Source organism: Chrysochloris asiatica, unplaced genomic scaffold (genome assembly GCF_000296735.1).
Source record: "Chrysochloris asiatica unplaced genomic scaffold, ChrAsi1.0 scaffold00130, whole genome shotgun sequence".
Lineage (NCBI taxonomy): Eukaryota > Metazoa > Chordata > Mammalia > Afrosoricida > Chrysochloridae > Chrysochloris > Chrysochloris asiatica.
This window is the reverse complement of record NW_006408648.1, coordinates 2720534-2741667: the sequence shown is the minus strand read 5'-3', so window position 1 is coordinate 2741667 and position 21134 is coordinate 2720534. Positions and strand designations below refer to the sequence as shown.

General features: G+C 47.3%; 1 protein-coding gene across 5 annotated transcripts in view; it reads left to right on the top strand.

Annotated features, from left to right (window-relative positions):
• The window catches only part of MYLK (myosin light chain kinase), a 318431-nt gene that overhangs the window by 284760 nt on the left and 12537 nt on the right, over positions 1 to 21134 (top strand). For 3 of the 5 annotated variants that reach the window (XM_006869368.1, XM_006869366.1, XM_006869364.1), the window contains 4 exons: positions 1360 to 1563; positions 8271 to 8488; positions 10912 to 11035; positions 19044 to 19196. In XM_006869368.1, the coding sequence (XP_006869430.1) occupies positions 1360 to 1563; positions 8271 to 8488; positions 10912 to 11035; positions 19044 to 19196 (699 nt within the window). The remainder of the gene's footprint in view (positions 1 to 1359; positions 1564 to 8270; positions 8489 to 10911; positions 11036 to 19043; positions 19197 to 21134) is intronic. The other 2 variants (XM_006869367.1, XM_006869365.1) reach the window with 1 other exon arrangement.

The following is a 21134-nucleotide window of genomic DNA, read 5'->3' as shown; positions in this document are numbered from 1 at the left end:
TGGGTCCAGATCCAGTGTGTTTCGGAGACTTCCATTTGATACACGGGATCAGTGGAGCCTGGCCAGGGTGTCTGGTCTAGCAGTTCTCGCTGACTTTAGTGCTTCAGTCTGGGTCCGTGGGAGGCACGGCCTGGTCATAACAGTTCCCTTGGTACACTTGGTCTCTACTATGTACTGGGACTTCTTAGGGGTGTCGAGAACTCCAGTGAGCCTGAACCCTTACAACAGCCAAGCTGTCCCCTCCAGCAGCACCCAAGTCTGTCCATGTCCCCCAAGCCTCTATCCCATTCTTGTTGTTGTTGTTGTTAAGTGCAGTCGAGTCGGTTCCGACCCATAGCTAACCCTCGGAACCACTCTGTAACAGAAGTATCCCGTCAGAGTAAGCTGTATCCACAGAGAAGCATGTCAGCTTCCGTCCCCGAGAAGTGGGTAGCCAACCTTCCTGCAGCTGCCCGCAGGGGACCAGCACTCAGAGGGCAGTAGAAGGAAGGCGGCTGGTCAGTCATGCTCTGCAGGGGCAGACAGAGAAGTCCGTCCACCAAGATCGAGGCCTCAACCCAAGGAGAAGATGCCAGTCCTAAGAAGAACAGCAAGAGCAGGCAGTGTTTGGGTGGGGATGTTGGGGCTGGCACTGGCTGAGAATGGCAAGTGATGTTGTTGTTAGGTGCTGTGAGTCAGGTCCAACTCATAACCACCCAGTGTAGGGTTTCCAAGACTGAAAATTTTTATGAGAGCAGAAAGCTTCATCTTTCTCCTGCACTGCTGGGTTTGAACTGCTGACCTTGTGACTAGAAGTCCTGTGATTTTTCTACAGAGCCACTGTGCTCCTGACAACTGATAGAATTGGTTTTTCAGTGTTTAAACTGTGTTTCATTGATCCAAAACTAATTGCAGTTAAGTAGATTCCAAATCAAGGTAGTCCCATGTGTGTCAAGGTAGAACTGTGCTTCGTATCGTTTTCCACAGCTGACTTTTGGGAAGCAGATCACCAGACCTTCCTTCTGAGGAGCTACTGTGTAGATTCAAAACATTAACCTTTCCAATGGAAGCCCAGCACTTAACTGTCTGTGCCACCGAAGGATTCCTGAGTCTAGAACAGGGGTCAGCAAATTATTTTCTGTAAAGGACCAGACAGTAAATATTTTAGGCTTCGTGGGCCATACTGTCTTTGTCACAGGTATCCAATTCTGCCATTGTAGTACAAAAGCAGCCACAGGTGCAAACAAGTGGGCATGGCTGTGTTCCAATAAAACTTTATTTATAAAAAGAGGCAGACTGGATCTCACCCACATGGCAACCCCTATATAGTGGAAAAATTGATTGACTTTGACTTTTCTCTCTTCTCTCTCTCACTTGTAGTGGAAAATTTGGACAGGTTTTTCGACTGGTAGAAAAGAAAACTGGAAAAATCTGGGCAGGGAAATTCTTCAAGGCATATTCAGCAAAAGAGAAAGAGAACATCCGGCAGGAGATCGGCATCATGAACTGCCTGCACCACCCCAAACTGGTCCAGTGTGTGGATGCCTTCGAAGAGAAGGCCAACATCGTCATGGTCCTGGAGATGTGAGTGGCCCTGTACTCCCACCTGGAGCCCTACCCACTCTCTTCCACCCCATGGCTCTGTCCTGCCCCAACCACCTCTGCCCCAACAGCAAGGCTGGGATATGCAAGACCCTCCTGACCCGGGTGATCAGATGCTGACCAATTAGAGCAGGTCTGTGTGAGCACTGTAGCATCCAGTGAGCACCCACAGGCAGAGCCTGATGACCCTAGCACCCCTTTACCCTCATCTCCCGCAGGCTGTCCCTGGACTCCTTGGTTCCATTCAGAGGCCTTCTGACCTAGTTGTTTTGGAGATAGAGAAGCCTCTTGATTCTGTGCAGCAGACCAGGGGGTCCGAAGTCCAGGAATGTGACCCCTGCTGCCATGTTTCCACATGCTCCTCCCCCATGGTTTGTCCCCTTCCGACTTCTGACTCCCGAAGAGCTGGCACACACACACACACACACACACATGCTGGTGTCTCTGTGCCAGGCATCCTCCCTATCCAATGGCTATATTTTGCAAGACTTGCCTTTCTTTTTGTATCTTAAAAAAAAAAAAAAAGATTCAATCACATTGAAAATTATAAGAAAATGCACAATGAAAAGTTTTATTCCCACCCATCGCCGTGTCCTGACTTATCCTTCAACGTACATAACCAGTTTTATTGGTTTTCCCTGTATTCTTTTAACACAAACCTAGCTTATCATCCTCACTATTCTGTACTTGGAGTCCTGGTGTGGTGCTGTGGGTTAATGCGCCAGACTGAGAAGCCGTTTGAACTGCAAGGCTGGTGGTTCAAGCTTACCAACTGCTCCTTGTAAACCCTACACAGGGTCGCTATGGGTTGGAACTGACTCGATGGCACTTCATAACAACAACAATTCTGTACTTGGCTTTTTTCATTCATCAGTTTTCTTGGCAACTGTCCTGTATCTGTAGTTGGTGAACTTGCACAGTCTCGCAGCCCCATCACGTGTCATTGGCTGGATAAACCACATAAACAGTGCTTTTCTGATAGAAACCAGCGTGACTGAAACCTCTTGTGCCCATCATTTCGCTCATGCTTGTGTCAATCTGTAAGATTGTTTCCCAGGAGCGTGTGCATATGAAATTTACAGAGCTGTTGTAAAATTGCCTTCAGCATCCCTGAATTTGCTCATCCTGAACCTCAGTCCTTTAGAGAAGACTCTGTCAAATGTCATGGGGTTCTTTCCCAGCCAAGGGGAGGCCAGTAAGACATCCCCAATCAAGAATGTGGATGGAGTTTTAACCTTGATTCGCCCCTTACTCCATTAATATTTTGGTGATTTTCCCTGTTCTTTAGAAAGACAACAGGGGTAAGAGAACAGACTTGTTGTTGTTGTTGCTGTTAAGTGCCATCGAGTCAGTTCCAACCCATAGCGATCCTATATAGGGTTTCTGAGGAGTAGTTGGTGAGCTTGAACCACTAACTTTGCAGTTCACCCGGCTTTGCAGTCTGGCACATTAACCTACAGTGCCACACCAGGACTCCAGAGTACAGACTAGAAGCAGATAAATCTCACTTTAGACCCCAGTTGGCCTCTTCATTGGTTAGTAAGCTAGAATAAATTTCCTCAGCTACTCAGATCCTTAGTTTTATGATCAATAAGAAGAGGAGAGTGAAACCACCTTGTGAATGCTGTAGGACTCAATAGAATAATACGTGGAAGAGACAGCAATCTGTAACTGGTAGCTATTGGTGGTGGTGTGATGTACTGACCCTTTTTTTCTGTATGTTGGTCTTTTTCTCCACATGAAATTACTTTATGAGCATTTTCTGCCTAAGAATAGTTTAATATCTGATTAAGAGTTGTGGAACAAACCTTAACTGGTGTTCAGCAAACATGGATTTCCAGTCTGCTGCTATTCAGCCGTGATTTTGCGTTTGTTAATTTGTTAATCCCTGCCCCAAGGTCAGCAGTTCAAAACTACTAGCTGTTCCACAGGAGAAGGATAAGGTTTTCTGCTCCCATAAAAGATTTACAGCCTCGGAAACCCTAATCAGTGTCGCTATGAATCGGAGCCAACTCCACGGCACACTACCACCACCACCCACAAGAAAAAGTATTTGGATTGGAATCAACAATCCCAAGTCTCTTTTTCTGGCTCAAAAATTGTCCAATTCTGGGGAACTGTAGAAGACTTTCTGTAAAAGGATCTTAGAAAATCGAAATTCATCTCTTAGACTCTGCTCTCAGCCCTAAATTCAAAGGTTCCTCCCCACTTCCAGGAACAATTCCTCTCAGTCTCTGACCTCACTCATTACACCCCTCACAGTACTCCTATGGGCTACAGTTGTCCACATTTATCCCAGAATAGGCTACTCAGTCCAGGCAGTGTGGGCTTCTGAGGACATGTGAAGAAATGTCTTATCTTTAGAAATCCAACCTTGAGCAAGTTTGTGAGAGCGGGCAGGGAGGGGGCATGAGGCAGCCCAGCCTGGGTACAGCCTGGCAGCAGCACCAGTGGGCAGAATACCATACTTAGCTTGGAATTGGGAGTTGGCAAGCCAGATGGAAAAATGCAGGGAGAAAAACTAAGAAGACTTGAGCTGGCCTGGCTTTCATCCCTTTCCCCACGCCTCCCCCATGGACAGGAGTGAGTCTTCTACACATGGATGCCAGCGGATTAGCCTGCATTTGGGGTACAAAGCTTACTCCTTGATAGGAACCCAACCAGAGAAGAAGGGAGCAGGTTCAGACTTGATCCATACATCCTTTCCAGTGGAAACATTCTAAGACTTAACCGTTGAGAAGGGCAAGGTGGCTGTTCAGGAATTCAATTTGCTATTGTCTTTGTTTGATGGAGAGACTGAGAATAAAGGAAGAACATGGTGGCCGATGATAGAAAAAAAACTGTATTCCAGAAAATGTATTTCAGGGTCACCTGCCACAGATAGAGTGAGAAATAAGAATGAGTGTGTCTTCAGCCTTTCTAGTTCTGATTGCTCTGGGACAGTGGTCCCCTCCGGCCCCTGGCCTAGAGCAGGGGCTTGTCTTTTAAGAAGTGCTTGGGCCCTTTCAAATAATGGTGGTTGCTGAGTACTGGAGTGGATGTGTGGTCTGGCTGCGTCATCCATGGCCAACCTCACGTTTCTCTACTGTTGGCAAAAGTCTCAGAGATGATCCAGTTGGGTGTAGAGGTCTCGAGTCTCCTACTACACCCTTCTTTCTGGCTGCCAAGTGAGGGCAGGTCTAGAACTTCAGGGATCAATTTGATCCCTTAGGATTAGGTAGCCTGGGTGGTAGTGGATATTCACTCAGTGTTAATTTAGTAAGTACACATTTACTCTGGTCCAGTCTCACCCCAGAACTCTCCCACCTGTGTGGGTAGAGGCTTCTTTCTCTCAAACCAACCCCTTCTAGCCATATTCTTGAGCATTTTGAAGAGAAACTTACTGAACCACTAATTCTTTTTTACAACTCCTTCTATCCTAGAAAATAGACCATCCGAACAGTTTTCAAAATCTAATTACTAAACCTACTGACTATATTTGAGTACATTGACTGACTAGGTCATTGCTAGAAATGCAGCAGTTACCAGCTCCAAGTCTCAGATTTGTACCTCTCATGCCTCAAGAGTTCTTAAGGACATTGTAAATGGTGGTGACTTGCTTTCTCAGAGTACTTTTCATTCTAAAGCAAACATTACCTAGTTTGTGTCACATATTGCTAGTTTATAATTAAGAGTCCAGAAGAGTTCTGAATGGCACAAACAGTTAAGTGCTTGACTACCAACTGAAAGGCTGGCAGTTCACACCCACCTAGATACGTCTCAGAAGAAAGATCTGGCAACTTTTTCCAAAAAGTTGCTGGCAGGCTGAAGTCATCATGGAGTAGTTCTACTGTGCACACATGAGGTCACTGTGAAACGGAATCTATTAGACAGCAACTGGTTTGCTTTTAGTAAGGGTCCAGAAATGAGACAGGCCTTGCCCAGGCATGTATGCAAATAACTTTATAATAAGGCAGGCTTAATACGGAAAGTACAGAGACACTTTCCCAGGGTAGGAAAGACCATTTCATATGGAGAAATCAAGAGTGGTTCTCAGAGAGTGTGAGTTTCCAGCTGACATCCAAGCAGTAGAAATGGAATAAGCTAGTTTGTATTTCCCAAGCTTATCTCACCTTAAGAATGACCTGAGGTACTTATTTAAAATCTGTGTTCTCAGATCCCTCCCAAGACTTTTAAAATCCAGGGTAAGAGCTTGTCAAGTATCTGTATTTTCAACAAGCATCCCAAGTGTTTCTTAATTTAAAAAAAAAAAAAATCTAACACTAATTTCATTAAATACTTGCTATATATAAAGGAGCTCTGATAGCGTAGTGGTTACAAATTGGGCTGCCAACCGCAAGGTCAGCAGTTCGAAACTACCAGCTGTTCCGTGGGAGAAAGATGAGGCTTTCTGCTCCCGTAAAGATTTACAGCCTCGGAAACCCTGTTCAGGGTCGCTATGGGTCAGAATTGACTCGACGGCACATAACAACAACATATAAACAGGCATTCTTCTAAGCACTTTACTTGTATTAACTCAATCTGTATAGCAACCCTGTGGGGTGGTGGTGTTTTATCCGCATCTTACAGAGAAGGAAATTGAAACACAGCAATGTTAAGAATCAACTGACACTGAGAATATAGAGTATAGAGTTGGATTTGGAGCCTTGGTGGCTAACTGTGGAAATGAAGATTTTTGAGAACAATAGCGCCACCTACTGACCACTCAGGAACACCTTGTGTTGGCACTAGTCAGTTCCAGCATTCCCCAGGGTACATTGACCTTCCGGAATCAAGTGTTAGTGATATGGTGATGAAGGCAGAGACATCTCCTGCCCATCTGTCCCTCAGATCTCCATGACAAGATCCACAACACAGGTTGTTAAAGGATAATTAACATATGCCAAGCTCTCATTGTATACCAGATGTGACACTTTGTATATGTTTGTATATTCCTGACAACTTTGTGAGGAATATACAAACATATAAGGAATGAGGCTCAGAAAAGTTATGTAACTTGCCAAAGTCACACAGTTCCTAAGAGAAAGGGATTGCATTCAAACTCATCTCCTTCCCCTCTTCGTGATACTCCCTTAAAAAAGAGAGAAGGTCTTTGGTAAGGGGATGTGCCCATAACGAAGCCCACTCAGTCTCAGGTTGTTGCAGGGAAATAAGCTTATTGATATCTGGATGCTGCAAAAGTTACCAGGAGATATTTTAAATTTTCTGAGCAGGGAACTGTGAAGGTGGGGCAGAGGCCTGGGACAGGGAGCGGAGAGTGCCCCTGCAACCAGGCTGGAGGGGGCTGTGTGTTTGCACTGAGGGCATCACTGAAGCCCCTGGAGTAGCCCTGGGCAGAACATGCCTGCTGGGGGCCCCAGAAGCATGAGGCTGATTGAACATGACCAGGACCCAAAGTCTATTCAAATAGGAAGGATTTACCACACACTCCCAGCCTGGCCTAGGAAGTCTCCCCTGGTTGAGGGGAGACAAGTGAGTCACAGCTGGAAGGAGTAAGCTGATAATATATTGTTGTTGTTGTTAAATACCATGGAGTCGGTTCTGACTCATAGCGACCCTGCACGGGGTTTCCAAGGCTGCAAGTCTTTATGGGAGCAGAAAGCCTCATCTTTCTCCTGTGGAACAGCTGGTCGTTTCAAACTGCCTACCTTGAGGTTAGCAGCCCGATTCGTAACCACTACGCTACCAGAGCTCCTTAAGCTGATACTATAGGTTTGCAAATATTGAGGGCAAACAAATCTATTACTACTGTTGATGTAATGGCTGCTGTTGTCGTTAAGTTGACTCCAAACATGGTGACTCTATGCACGACAGGACACATTGCTCCATCTCGGCTATCTTCCGTACTGTTGGATGTTGGAGTCCATTGTTGTGACCACTGAGCATTTTGAGTGTCTTCAGTCCTAGGGGGCTCATCTTCTGATAGTGTTCTGTGGTAGTCCACAGAGTTTTCATTAGCTAATTATGGATGGATGGGCATTGCCAGAGCTTTCTACCCAGTCTGTCTTAGTCCCGAGACTTCACTGAAGTCTGTCCTTCATGAGCAACCCTACTGGTATTTGAAATAGCTTCAAGCATCCCAACAACACACATGCCACGACAGTACAACAGACTGACAGACAAGTGGTAGAGGTGTAATAGGTCGTTGTTGTTTTAAGTGCCATCAAGTCGGTGCAGCTGGTGGGTTTGAACTTTCAACCTTGTGGTTCACAGTCCAGTACTGATCCTACAGGTCCACACCACAGACAACTAATTTTAGAAAAATTTCTGAGGCTTCTTAATATTTCTCTTCCCGGGTATGCAGACAAAATGCTTGGTGAGTGTTGTAAACTTCTGTCCCCTAAAGGGCAGGAATGTTCCCTATGCATCTGTGTCATTTGGAAGAAAGAGACTGACTAGCAGTTACCCTTTTATTAGAACATCATAGCTGAATGTCATAGTCTAGGCCCACCTCTGAAACAATCTCAGTGGGTACAGGGAAGAGACCCCAGTAGGAAACCAGAAGACCCTGGGCTTCTTCCCTTGAAGAAAGACTGAGACCAGCCAAGAGGAAGTGATTGAGGGTGCTCTGAGACTGGTCACCCCCATCGCCCCTATTCCCTGGATTTTCCCTTCAGTGTCCCTGCCAGCCCAGCCTCCACACCCCTATGGTCTGAACAACCTATGCTCCACTTCCTCCTGTTCCACAGCGTGTCTGGGGGTGAGCTGTTTGAGCGCATCATTGACGAGGACTTTGAGCTGACGGAGCGAGAGTGCATCAAATACATGAAGCAGATCTCGGAGGGGGTGGAGTACATCCACAAGCAGGGCATCGTCCACCTGGACCTCAAGCCCGAGAATATCATGTGTGTCAACAAGACAGGCACCAGGATCAAGCTCATCGATTTCGGTCTGGCCAGAAGACTGGGTAAGGCCACCCTCACCTGTTGTCACCCCCATGCAGGGACCCTGGCTGTTGGTACTCCATGTGTATCAGAGGGAAGGTGCAGTGTTGAACTAAAATTAGAGACCAGATGCAAAACCCCAGCTCTGTTGTGTGACTTTGCACATTACTTAACCTCGGGGCCTCTAGCGTTTTATGTTTCTAGGATGAAATATATTCAGTGAGGTCATGTGATAAGATGAGTGCCTTGCACATTGTAAGCAGTACATAGCATGGAGTTAGCATTATTGTCATCACCACCTCTTGTCGCTTATTCTGGTGCCTTTAGCAGCAAAATGCACTCATTTTGGTGACGTCGGCTCCAAAAATTTTGCAGAACACCGGAACCTTCAAATTCTTGCTTTCACTTGTTTCTCACAACAAGCCTATAGGCAGGGCAGTTTATAGACTAGGAAACCGAGGCTCGAAGAGCTTTGTCTGCAGGTCCCACCTCTATCCTGGGAGGTGTCAGGTCTGAGATAAGGACCCCTGACTGGGTTCAGGGTTTTTGGTAGCATCACTGCTGTTGCTATACTAGGAGAGGGGATGGAGGGAGGTGATGGAGGGGTCTTCATGCCCACCCCTGCAATCATTTTGGCTAATGGCAGTCTGCCTCACATACAGCCCCCAGCCAGACTGTTTATGCTGCTCTCTGATACCTCAGTAACTGTGGAAACAGCTTCACTCTCCACCTCCCAATCAGGACCCTGGTAACAAGGAGCCATGGGGCTAGGGGAGGGGAGGGTTCGAGGAAGTCTGCCTTTTCTTTTACTATCTTGGGGAAAGCAGGAAGGAGCTGGCTGAGCTAAGACCAACTAGAAAATCCAGAGGAACTAATTCCTAGAGAAAGACAACATGCTTGCTCAAGTAGAGTCAGCAAAAAAGAGGGAAGGGAGTCCTTTAGCGAGATGGATTCACATACTGCAACAAGAGTTCAAAACCTACCTCTGTTCTCACTGCCATTAAGTCGATTCCGAGACTATAAATTGTTACAGGAGCAGAAAGCCTCATCTTTCTTCCAAGGAGTGGCTAGTGGCTTTGAACTGCCAACCTTGCTGTTAGCAGCAGCCTAGTGCTTATCTTACAGCACCATCAAGGTGTGAAAATTGTGCAGGACCAACCAACATTTTGTTCTGTTATACATAAAGTCTCTACGAGTCAAAGCCAAATCAATGGCACCTAACAACTCTCTGCCAGGATGCCCAGTCCTGGATGAGATAGCATTGACCATGAAGAGGAAAAGAAGACAGTGAGGTTCTGGTAGGCTGTGACTTCCGTTAGTCAGCACAGTTAGGTGAGAAGCTTGCCTAGATGCTAGAACAAATGGCCCTGCTCTGCTGTCTCCTGCTGAGGAATGGACTAGGGACAGGGCTGGTGTGCATGACCTGATAGGCAGGTCCTGTCCTCAGGAGATAGCAATGTGGCGGGGAGCATCACAGCCCAAGAAGCACAATATACTAATTCCCTTGATGAAGGACTATTGCAGGAAGGGCAATGTCTTATCAAAGGCCATAGAATTGGGAAGTGGTTAAAATGTAGCAGGAGAGGTCAGAGTTCAAGCAGAACTTCCACATAATGAAGGCTGTCCAGTGCTTTGTTTTAGAACATCTGCTGGGTCACTGTAAAATTCAACCCAGATCAGATCTGGTCCTTGGGTCAAAGGACCCCCACTGTTAGGGAGCTCTTCAGGAGATGCGATCTACCAAGGGGTGGCTGGGAGCCCTCAGCACGTCCTAACACACACCTGAAGTTGAGGTCTCTCTCCCCCCTTCCAGGCTCCTGGTAGAGTCTTGGAGGAGAGACATGCAGCCATAAGAGAAGTAGGTGAGACATGGTCGAGGACATGGTCTAGTGGCATGGTTGAAGACATGGCTCAGAAGTCAGATCCACTGGGTTCAAGTCGTGACTCCACCACTTATATTAAGTGCATGAGAAATCCCTTCACTTCCTAGGCCCTACTTCCCAGCTCTGTGGACTGGTTGCGGGCCTACTTGTTAGAGTTGTTGAGAATACTGAATAGGACACTCCATTTAAAGCCAATGGTGTGGTTCACAGGACACAGTCACTGACTAGTGAGAGTTAGAAAGCTTCATTAGGAGTCAGTTACAGTCCCTGCCCTGGGGAACTCTCAGGAAAAACAGACACACCAACCAAAAGATCATTCAGGGACAGCTGTTTTAACAAAGTCCGGCCTCTCCTCCTCCCTACCCTACTCACGGCATTCAAGGTGAGTATTTTGTCTGTCACTGGTGTGTTTATGCACTTGTTTAACAAGGTGGACAAATGTCTAGCCATCAGGGAAGCCCCTTGAAGGCCAATCCCCTGCCAGTGCCTGACACACAGTGCCTCTCGCTGTGAGCTGGTTCTGAGATGTTCTGACAATTATTCCCTCTCTATCCTGGTTACAGAGAATGCTGGGTCTCTGAAGGTCCTCTTTGGCACCCCTGAGTTTGTGGCTCCTGAGGTGATCAACTACGAGCCCATTGGCTATGCCACGGACATGTGGAGCATCGGGGTCATTTGCTACATCCTGTGAGTCCCCAGGGCTGCCTGGGCAGAGGGCAGAGGAGGAGGGGGCCTGAGAACAGCCTGCCTGGGCAGGTGACAGTGGGAACCTTGCTTCAGAATCAGGAGGGTAGCAGACTGAAACCTAGCCCGCCCCAGCTCCTGTGTTGATGAACCCAGTTAACAGTCCAGTCCCCACTCTGGGATCCACAGTGGCCTCCATGCTGGCCAGCAGGGCCTTTAAGAATGAGAGTGTTTAGCCTTGTCCAGTCCCATGTGGTCTATCCACTTGTGCAGTGATCCAGCAGAGAAGCGGGAGGGCGCTCAGGCTCCTCTGGGCATCATCTTTGTCTGCATACTGCCCTAAAGGACAGGCCCGCTGCCCCCTCATCTCTGAGACATTGGGTGAGAGAGAGGCTTCTACAGCAGGTCCAGTCAGCAGCAGAAAACAGCACAGCCATTAGAATTGGGAGACCAGCTGCGTAATCTCTAAATCCGTTTCCATGAACAGTGTTGTAGAGAAAGAGGGCAGACAAGTAATCTGGACCAGGGCTTTGCAAGCATTATGATGCAGAAATCAGCTGGACATCTCCTAAAACTGCAGAGTCAGATTCAGAAGGTCTGGGGCATTTCTAACAAGTTCAGGTTCCCCTTTGATGCTGATCTGAGGACCACATTTGGGGTCACAAGACTCTGGAACATACCTCTTGGTGGGACCTCACTGAAGCCACAGCCTCAGAGGCAGCGATTTCGTTATGGATGATGCAGATAATGCGTGCGTTCATTTATTTATGGTTTTTTGTCACACACACACAAATGCAGCTTCCTCATAGAATCTATAAAGTAGACCTGGTATCTTCAGAGTGAGGCTCAGCTGTGGAGATTCTGATACCCAGCTAGCTTTACAAGCTAGTTTGAAGGCTTCAGCGGACATGTGGTGATGTGTGAACTGTGGCTTTTCCACATGCTCAGGGGCTTCATTCTCGCTGTGCCCTCAGTTGACCTGGGTCACAGGCTCTGTATCCCAGAGCGTCCTCTTCCCTGCCCGGGGTCAGCCCCACCACTGTATTCCCGTGTCATCCCCCTAGCTGCTGAGAATACATTTTATGGCCAGGGGTACCTTTCCCTGCCTCTCCCTACTCCAGCCCCTCCAGGAGAAAGGGGAGCTGAAGTGTAAAGAAAACTCTAGGCTCACTTGGTAAGTAGGCCAGCAGGGTTGTACAGTTGCCCAGGCCTGGATGGGGCTCACGCTGCATCTCTGTATCTTGAGACACAGTCTGGCCTGGGTCCTGGGTGCTCGCTGGCCATCAAGGTGACTGGCCTCGTGCCTGCTCATCAACCTGCTTTTCCACTGCTATGTGGTGGGGATGTCCACAGAGTCTCACATGGGATCTTCTTTGAACCTCAGAGCAAGCATGTGAGGGGCTCATGGCAGGGATTTGATTGCATTTGACACTGAGGTGATTGGGGCCAAAGAAGTTCTCATAACTGCCCATGTCCCACAGACCTGGTAGAGTGACCGACTGCCTCAGTTTGCCTGGGACTTGGTTTTCACAGGATTCAGGACTTTGTGTGTAAACACAGGGACAGCTAGGGCAAGCCAGGATGATTGGACTCTACAGGTCAATAACAGAGCAGTGACCAGACTGCTCAGTAATCCTCCACTGTGAGCACTGTAGCTTTTGGGAACAGATAGCAGTGACAGTTACGCAACATGGTGAATACAATTAATGTCATCAAATTGTACAGTTCATTGTGGTTAAGTGGCAGAATTTTTGTTAAGTATATATATATATATATATATTTTAGCCACAAGTATATATATATATATATGTGTATGTTGTTGTTAAGTGCCGTCGAGTTGGTTCTGACCCATAGTGACCCTGTACAGGGTTTCCGAGGGTAGAAAGCCTCATCTTTCTCCCGCGGAGCGGCTGGTAGTTTCGAACCGCTGACCTTAAGGTTTGCAGCCCGATTCGTAACCATTTTTAACCACAAGTATATATATACACACATATATATGTATTTTTTAACCACAAGAATATATGTGTGTGTGTGTGTGTGTGTGTGTATATATATATATATATATATATGTTTTTTTAACCACAATAATTGTTGAAACCAAATACTACCAGAGTCCCAGCAACTCTCCTGGCGTGTCTTTGTGGTTACCACGTCTGCCCCCTTCCAGAGGTAACCATTATCTTCATATCTAACATCATGGATTAGTTTTGCCTACTCTTGAGCGTTATCTGAACCAAGTCATACAGAAGGAAGTGTTTGTCTCTTTTTTTGCTCAACATGTTCCTGAGATACATTGATATTCTTATGTGTACTTGTAGATTGCTTATTCTCAGGGCTGTTGTGTGAATAGAAACACTAGTTGCTGTCTAGTTGATTCCACCCACGATGACCCCATGCATGTCCGAGTAGAATTGTGCCCCATAGGGTTTTCAATGGCTGGTTTTCTGGAAGTAGATCAACCAGGCGTTCCTTCTGCGATGCCTCTGGGTGGACTCAGACCTCCAAGGTTTTGGTTAAGGCGTTGAGCACATTAAATGTTTGCACCACTCAGGGACTCCTGAGTGAAAATAATCCAATTATTTTCATCCTTAATGGACTTTTGAGTAGTTTCCAGTTTGGGGTATTACAGATATTCAAGTACCTGTCTTTTGGTGAATATCTGTATGCATTTCTATTGGACATACCAACTAGAACTAGAATTTCTGGATCATAAGAATAATTTACTTTAAAATGAAAATTATGTTAGGTGTTGGAACATAGTAATTTGGTAAAAATTGAGTAAAATGTTACACTGTTTTCTAGATTACTTTGAAAACTAAGGCCAAGCAATAGGAAAGTGTTTTTGAAATAGGAAAGAAAATAGCTTTGACAAATTGGTATCATTCTGAAGGTGTGTGGCCAGGAGGGGTACATGTGACAGGGAGACAGTGAGGAGTCAGTGTGTCCAGCCTTAGGTCAGCTCAGTACACATCCTGGCCACTGGCCCTCTGGGATGTCACTAGGCTGCTTTCACAGTGGGGACCAGGGTCTGGGAGTTCCTCTCCCCAGGTAGTGCTCCCATCAGAGAACGTGCTGCCCAAAACAAAATTTTGAGTCAACAGATTGCTCCCCACATGTCCCCGCTCTACAAAATTTAGTTAGATTTGTGGGCAGCACCTCAGAGCAGTTTTCTGTGGTTGGCCTCTAACACCCTCTGCCCCATGTGCTAAGTCTTGTCCCAGGAACCCTTCCCTCCTGACCTCCTTTCTGCAGCCATCAGAGCTGGGAGTTAGTGGGGGAGAATGGGGAGGAGGTATGATAACTCATTTATCACAAAACGCATATGAGGAGGCTTCAAAAAATTAGTGGAAAATGGAATGAAAAGATAATGGAACTTCCCCCCGAAGTGCTTGAAACCCTAAGTGTTTAGTGAGCTCCCCCTGAGCAAGTTCTGTCACCACAGTTGGACTGACTTTGCTAGCAGGGAGACCCTGTCCTGACCTGACCTGAGTCACTGATCAGCTGCTGGCTGGGCTATCCAAGCAGGATAATGGGGCACACAAGCATATAGGGCTCCTGCCCTCATCCCTAATTCTGAAGGGAGCTAGGATATTTCTTCAGTCTCCTGGAGACTTTCTGAAGATGTTCCTAGTTGCCTTCAAGCTGATTACGACTCCTGCCGACCCTACCTGTGCAGGGTAGAGCTGCTCGATAGAGTTCTCAACCCCATGATCCTTCAGAAACAGATCCACAGGCCTGTCTTCCAAGGCGCTTCTGAGTAGGCTTGAACTGCCAACCTTTCAGCTAATCCTCGAGCGCTTACCCATCTGCACTGCTCAAAGACTCCTGTCCTGAAGTTAGCAACACTCACTTGGTTTCTGGCCTAACGGGGACTAGGTTTAAGCCACATCTAAGACCATTTGCCCTCTCCCGTATCTCTCTTCTCTATTTTTTGAGGCTTGGTGTTCCCTAAGGAACCCAGATGGCACAGTGGTTAAATGCTCAGCTGCTAACCAAAAGGTCGGTGGTTCAAACCAAGCAGTCACTCTACAGGAAGAAGATGTGGCAGTCATTGCAGCGTTGGAAATCCTATAGGGCAGTTCTACTCCATCCTTTAGGGTCACTATGACTGAAGGCAGTGGGTTTGGTTTGGGTTTGGTGTCCCCTTACAGCCTGTGAGGAAATCAAAACCCCTGTTCATATTCCCCTTTCCTTCTTCCCCACTCCAAAATTCCTTCTCCCCTTTCCCAAAGTGAAGAAACAATGACGCTCCTCCTACCATCTTCCTGACTGGGCCCAGTAACATAGACTTTCCAGTTCACCACATTTGTTGAGCACCATATCATGGTCCAGAGGTCCGGACCATCCCCATTCTGGGTCTAACCTCCAGGGACAGCCGCGCAGTTCTCTGGGGGAGGAGTCCCAGTGCCCAGGCATCAGGCTCCTGCTAAGACCAGGTTTCTGATAGAGGGTTCAGGTAGCCTCTTCCTTCCTGTGCTCTCCCGCTGCTAAGCCCAGATCCTGAGGCCTGCAGCCTCTACTCACTGCTACATGCCAGAAGCAAACCTTCATGGTTTGTTCTCCAGGGATTTGGGCTATAGTTAAAGTGACTCAACCCCAGTTCCCTGCTTCCTGAGCCACTGAACACAAGGATACTCAGTTCTTCCTGTGAGACTTGCCCTTCCCTGCCTCTGTCTCCCAACCAGATCAGGCAGTGAGTACCTGAAAGCCTGGTGTGGTGCTGTAGGATTAGCACTGGGCTGCTAACCGCAAGGTCAGCAGTTTAAACCCACCAGCCGCTCTTAGAAACTCTGTACAGGGTCACTGTGAGTTGAAACTGACTCAGCACTTAACGTCAACAGTTCTGGCTGCTCCTGCAGAACGGCTGTCTGTGTGCTGCTTGAAATTAATGTAGAGAAAGTGCAGTCCAGGGGCATTTTGGCACATCTCTGTCACCTGACCTTCTGCCCAGAGAAGTTGTGCTACAAGGGAGAGATGAAGAATTACAACATTAGAATGCACTGCAGCCTTGACCTTTGTGATCCATCAGCACAAAGACTAACATCTGACCTCTGAAAATGAGTGAGAAGACTCTGGATATACTTGTGATGGTCCGTGTAGGGTACTATAAAGTGGAGAGAAAGGAGAGCATCCAAGAATGCCCACACTGATTGTAGTCTTGTGCAAACCAGATGAACACATCAGTTACAAACTAGATACGATAAGGAAGAGAGGGGGTGTGTGGTTGTTTTTTTTTAATACCATGATTGCTTTGTTTGCTGGTTGGTTGATTTTTAGCCATTAATAACTTTTTTTTAAGACACATGCGTCTTAGGCAAATTCTAGCAATAAAGTATGTATACTCATTTTTATATGAAAAATCCTACAAAATCCCACCACCCAGAAACAGCAGCTCTAGTTTGAGCACTCTCCTCATCAGCATGTGTGCCAGGCTTTATTTTAGAGACATGCTCTTTAACAGAGAGGGAGGACCCTGGGGAGCTCAGGCAGGCACAGTGCCAGCCAGGGCAAGCAGGGTGTTTCTGAAGGATGGAATTGCCATGAAGGAGGAACCGCAGGCCAGAGGCGAGGAGGCTCTCCCTGACTGTGAACATTGCAGAGATTAAAACTATCTGTGCAGGATTATAGCTCCTAATTAGGAAAGGAGATTTGTAGAAGGGGACCTTCCAGCATTCCTCAGCAGGGTTGTTTGCTTTTGAACTGCTGCAGGACATTTCTCCGCTCCGTGATTCAACTGGAAAATGTAAAGAGAAAAGGAATCAGATAGCTGTAGCTAATGAACAAGAGTTCAGCTGCTTCTCGGGACTTGCGTCGGCTACACGGGATTGCTGACATCAATTTTACTAGCTGGGAGGTCCCAGGGAACTCTAGTCCTAGGGACCCAGAGAGGGGAAAGAAGTGGCATACAACAATGCAGCCTCAGAAATTGGTGACCTGACACCCTTCCCTCACTGTGACCTGGCTGAGAGTGAATATCACCATGCCTTGTTGTTTGTTTGTTTGTTTGTTTTTTTAATGCCATTACAATAATGTATTATTCAGAAGCACAAAGAAAGAATTTGATTAGGGTGAAATAGTTCACACTGCAAAAGCTAGCTTCTCTTTACAGAAGGTATCACCACACGATTCCTTCCGATGGCAAGCTTTGCTTATGAGATTTAAAGTGGGTTTTTGTTTGCAAAACTTAGTTTTCTAGGATGCATGTACTTCATTGGCTGGCACGCCCAATGCCAAAACAGCACCAGAAGGGTTTGTGTTATCATTTCTGATGATGGATGCATAAGTATGTGGGGGAAGGGGCATTAGCAAAGCCTTAATGTGGGAGGGTGATGTCATGAGGACCCCAAATATACCTTGTGGGGCTCAGGACCAACTACATAATTTGTGGGGCCCAGTATAAAAGAAAAAGTCTGCATATTCAAAAAACTCATTAAGAATTTCAAGGTGGCAACACCTGACCATTAAACTAAATATGAGTCTTGTAAGGATGGGGCCTGGGGCATCGGTTATATAACCACGAAGCCACCCCAGGTCAAGGTGAGTGGAGGTGGGTGCCCTGAATATGAGGTGCACAGAGGTGAGAGGTTAGTAAGCCATGAATTTGTTCTGGTTAGCTTTGAGATACAAGAGACCATCACCTGCCAAATTTTATTTGGCTTAAGCTACTGGTAAAGCAAGTCATTCCTGAGATCATAGTGAGTGGGGTGATCCAAAAGAACTGTGTTATATCTGTTGTCAGCTACAGAGCTCCTGATGATGGGCTAGTCCTTGGGCCAGCACTGCAATTTAATTTTTATTTTCATAGAAATGTTAGTATAATGGGACAGTTACGAGTATAGATCTAGAGACAGGCACCTGGGTCCAGATCTCACTGGCTGTGAAGCAAAGTAATGAAAGATACCTACATTGTAGGGTGAGGTTAAAAAGTAAATGTGTTTATCTCTTTTGAGCTCTTTGCCCAGTGCTTGGCATGTGGTGGTGGTGGTGGTGGTGGTGTCCATCCCGACTCACAGAGGTCCTGCACAGGGTTTCTAAGGCTGTAAATCTTTATGGGGGCAGAAGACCTCATCTTTTACCCACAGAACAGCTGGTAGTTTCGAACTGCTGACATTGAGGTTAACAGCCGATTCATAACCACTACGCTACTAGAGCTCCTTCGGGAAGCTTTGTAGTTTGATCTAAAAGAGTGGCACACCAAGCTCAGGTGTAAGTGGATAACTATGCATTCCTGACTTAACGCCTATCTGTCCATTTAGCACACGTGTGCGGAACTCGTGTCTGTGGGGGCTGTCTTGGTGCTGAAGATGTATGTAGATGGGAGATGGGGCACAGAGTATAGCAGTAACTACTACCACATCTGTCAGTCCACAATGAGGGGGTTGGGAGCACAGGGATGAGAGGACTTGCTCTACCTGGAGACCTTTGGGGAGGCTCTGTGTAGGGCAACATTCTAGTCTGGGCTTCAGAGAATAGAAGGCAAGGACTGAGGAGCCCTCCAGCCTGTGGTGCACAATGTAGAGTCCAGGTGGGGCAAACTCATCATGTGCTTGACCGCTAGCTGAAAATCTGGAGATTTAAGCCCACCCGAGGTACCCTCAGGAGAAAAGCCTGGTGACCTACTTCTGAAAAAGCAGCCACGGACAACCCGTGACACACCTGGGATCACTTTCAGTCAGAGTAGACTCAACAGCACCTGGGCGTGGTGTGCCATGTGATAAGTGAATGGTGAACGTCTATAAGCTAAATTCTTTCCACCTCAGCCTCAGAAGCAGTAGGTGGCAATAGGTAGGTGATACCACAAAAAGCCACTGAGTGAACTGAGAAGAGACCAGGCCACAATACCTCTGGAGAGTCCCATCTTTTTTAATTCGGGTGGCAGGAGAGGTGGGCCACACAGTGTGAGTTTGGGGCTGTGGAAGTTTGCCTGCATGTGGAGCTGGGGAGATTCCTTACTGACCCTTACCTTTGACCTCATTTTGTCACCTCTACTCTTCTGCTCTTATCTCCCCAGGGTCAGTGGACTTTCCCCCTTCATGGGTGATAATGATAATGAAACTTTAGCCAACGTTACCTCAGCCACCTGGGACTTCGACGATGAGGCGTTCGATGAGATCTCCGATGATGCCAAGGATTTTATCAGCAGTCTGCTGAAGAAAGATATGAAGTAATGAGCTGGGCTTTCAGTCCTTTCAGCTTCCCCACATCCTGGACTGGTGTCAGGATGGACGGGTTTCTCTCGTCTTTCTGAGAATGGGAGGGTGGGCATTGAGCGGGACCAAGCCAATTGTGTGTGGAGGGATGGAAGGGCATCTTCCTAGGCCTCACTTCCCTGACTTGATACCATACCAGTCTTTCAAGTCATGAATTCTCACAAAGAACTAAAGCCACACCTGACTGAGCATCGCAGCTCTGTGTATAATGCCTGCAGTTGTGTGTGTATGATGGTGGCTTGTGGAAGCCCTGACTCTTCAGGGACCCTGGAAGTAGCCTCTCAAAGTGCAAGAGCAGATGACAGAGGGTCCACTAGAAAGCATCCCGGAGCCCCACTCATCTGCCAGATTACCTGGCTTTGTGTTTTCTCAGATCTAGATTCTTTAAGAACTGCCTGCCTATATCTGGCCAGAGTTAGGTTGTGACCTCAGCCCTCCCCTCACTCTGTCCCTGTGCTCCCACCACAACATTGCAGGCTGCGAGGGTCCCCACCTCTGCCTTGGGGGGGCTGCCCACATGGTCAGAGGATGACTTAAACAGTTGTGACCAATGGTAGGTAGTGTGTTCCAGTGTCTGGTTGTGCAGAAACCTCAGACCCCAGGTACTAGCTGAGAGTGGAGTGGGTGGGGCTGTAGCGGGAGACTAGGGCAGAGGAGGGGAGATTTAAGGCAGGCCCTGGGGGTGGCTGGACTGAATGAACTGGTGAAGACTCTCCTGGTGAGGGAACCAGCTAGATTAAAACAAGACGACGAGAGGAGCTCTGAGATGTGACGGGAAGGCTGACCTGTCCCAGAGGGAGGATGGACTGGAGGTGTCAGGTGTCTGTCCCCACTCCCCACTAAAAATCCCACTTCTGTCAAGTCAATTCCAATTCATAGCAACCCTACAGGACAGAGTCAGACTATCACATGGGGTCTACAAAGCTGTAAATCTTTACAGAGCCAACTGCCAGATCGGTCTCTCATGGAGCAGCTGGTGGGTTTGAACCGCACACTTTATGGTTAGCAGCTGGGTGCTTTTGATGCTGCTCCACCATGCTGTAAATCAAGTGGCTAGATAAGGCAGGGCCTGCCTCCAGGTGCTCCCAGGATTTCAGAGTGATATTTGGCAACAGAGAGCAGCTGGAAGGCTTGTCAGAGGCGAGTGATGTTGAAATAGGGTTGTGCCAGAACATGAGGGGCGGGACAGTCTCCAGGGGTAGAGGGAGGTCCTGCACTCACTCAGTCTTGTGACTGTGCAGCCAAGGCATCTAGCCCAGTCTCCCTGGCCCAGAGACCCCACTGAGGCAGCCAGCCTGATTGTTCCCTCTGGAGAAATGCAGTTTGAGACAGAAGATCACCGCTTCTAAAGCAGCTATAGTGGAGGCCTCGATGCTTCTCTCTGGTTTTCCAGTCACCCATCACCTCAAGGCCACATTCCTCAAGAGACTACCACACCCCATTCTCTGTGACCGAGAGGTTGTGTGGTATTTTGCTGTAATGGGCTTTGTATCAGAATTAGACATGCTGCCTGCGGAAGCAAGATGTTGTTGGAGGTGGGGTCTATGCTACCTTCCATTTTGAGGGATCCACCACTTCCCAGGTGCCTCAGTGCTAATCACTCTGGTCCAAAGATGGCCTTTAGCAATCAAGCATTGGTCACTGAGGACTGGGACAAGGTGTCCTGTATACACTCTGTTTTCTTTTCTGATCTTGAATTCATTCAGTAACGGACAGCTTTGGATCCCTCTGTGCTCATAAAATGGACTCACCAAGGAACTGATCTTACTGAAATAGATTAAGACGTTAGAACCCCATAAACTCTTATCCCAGAAATCTCCACCTAACAGCACTTTTGGAAATATTTATATTATAAAAAATAGTATGTGTACATTGTAGAAAATTTTAAGAAC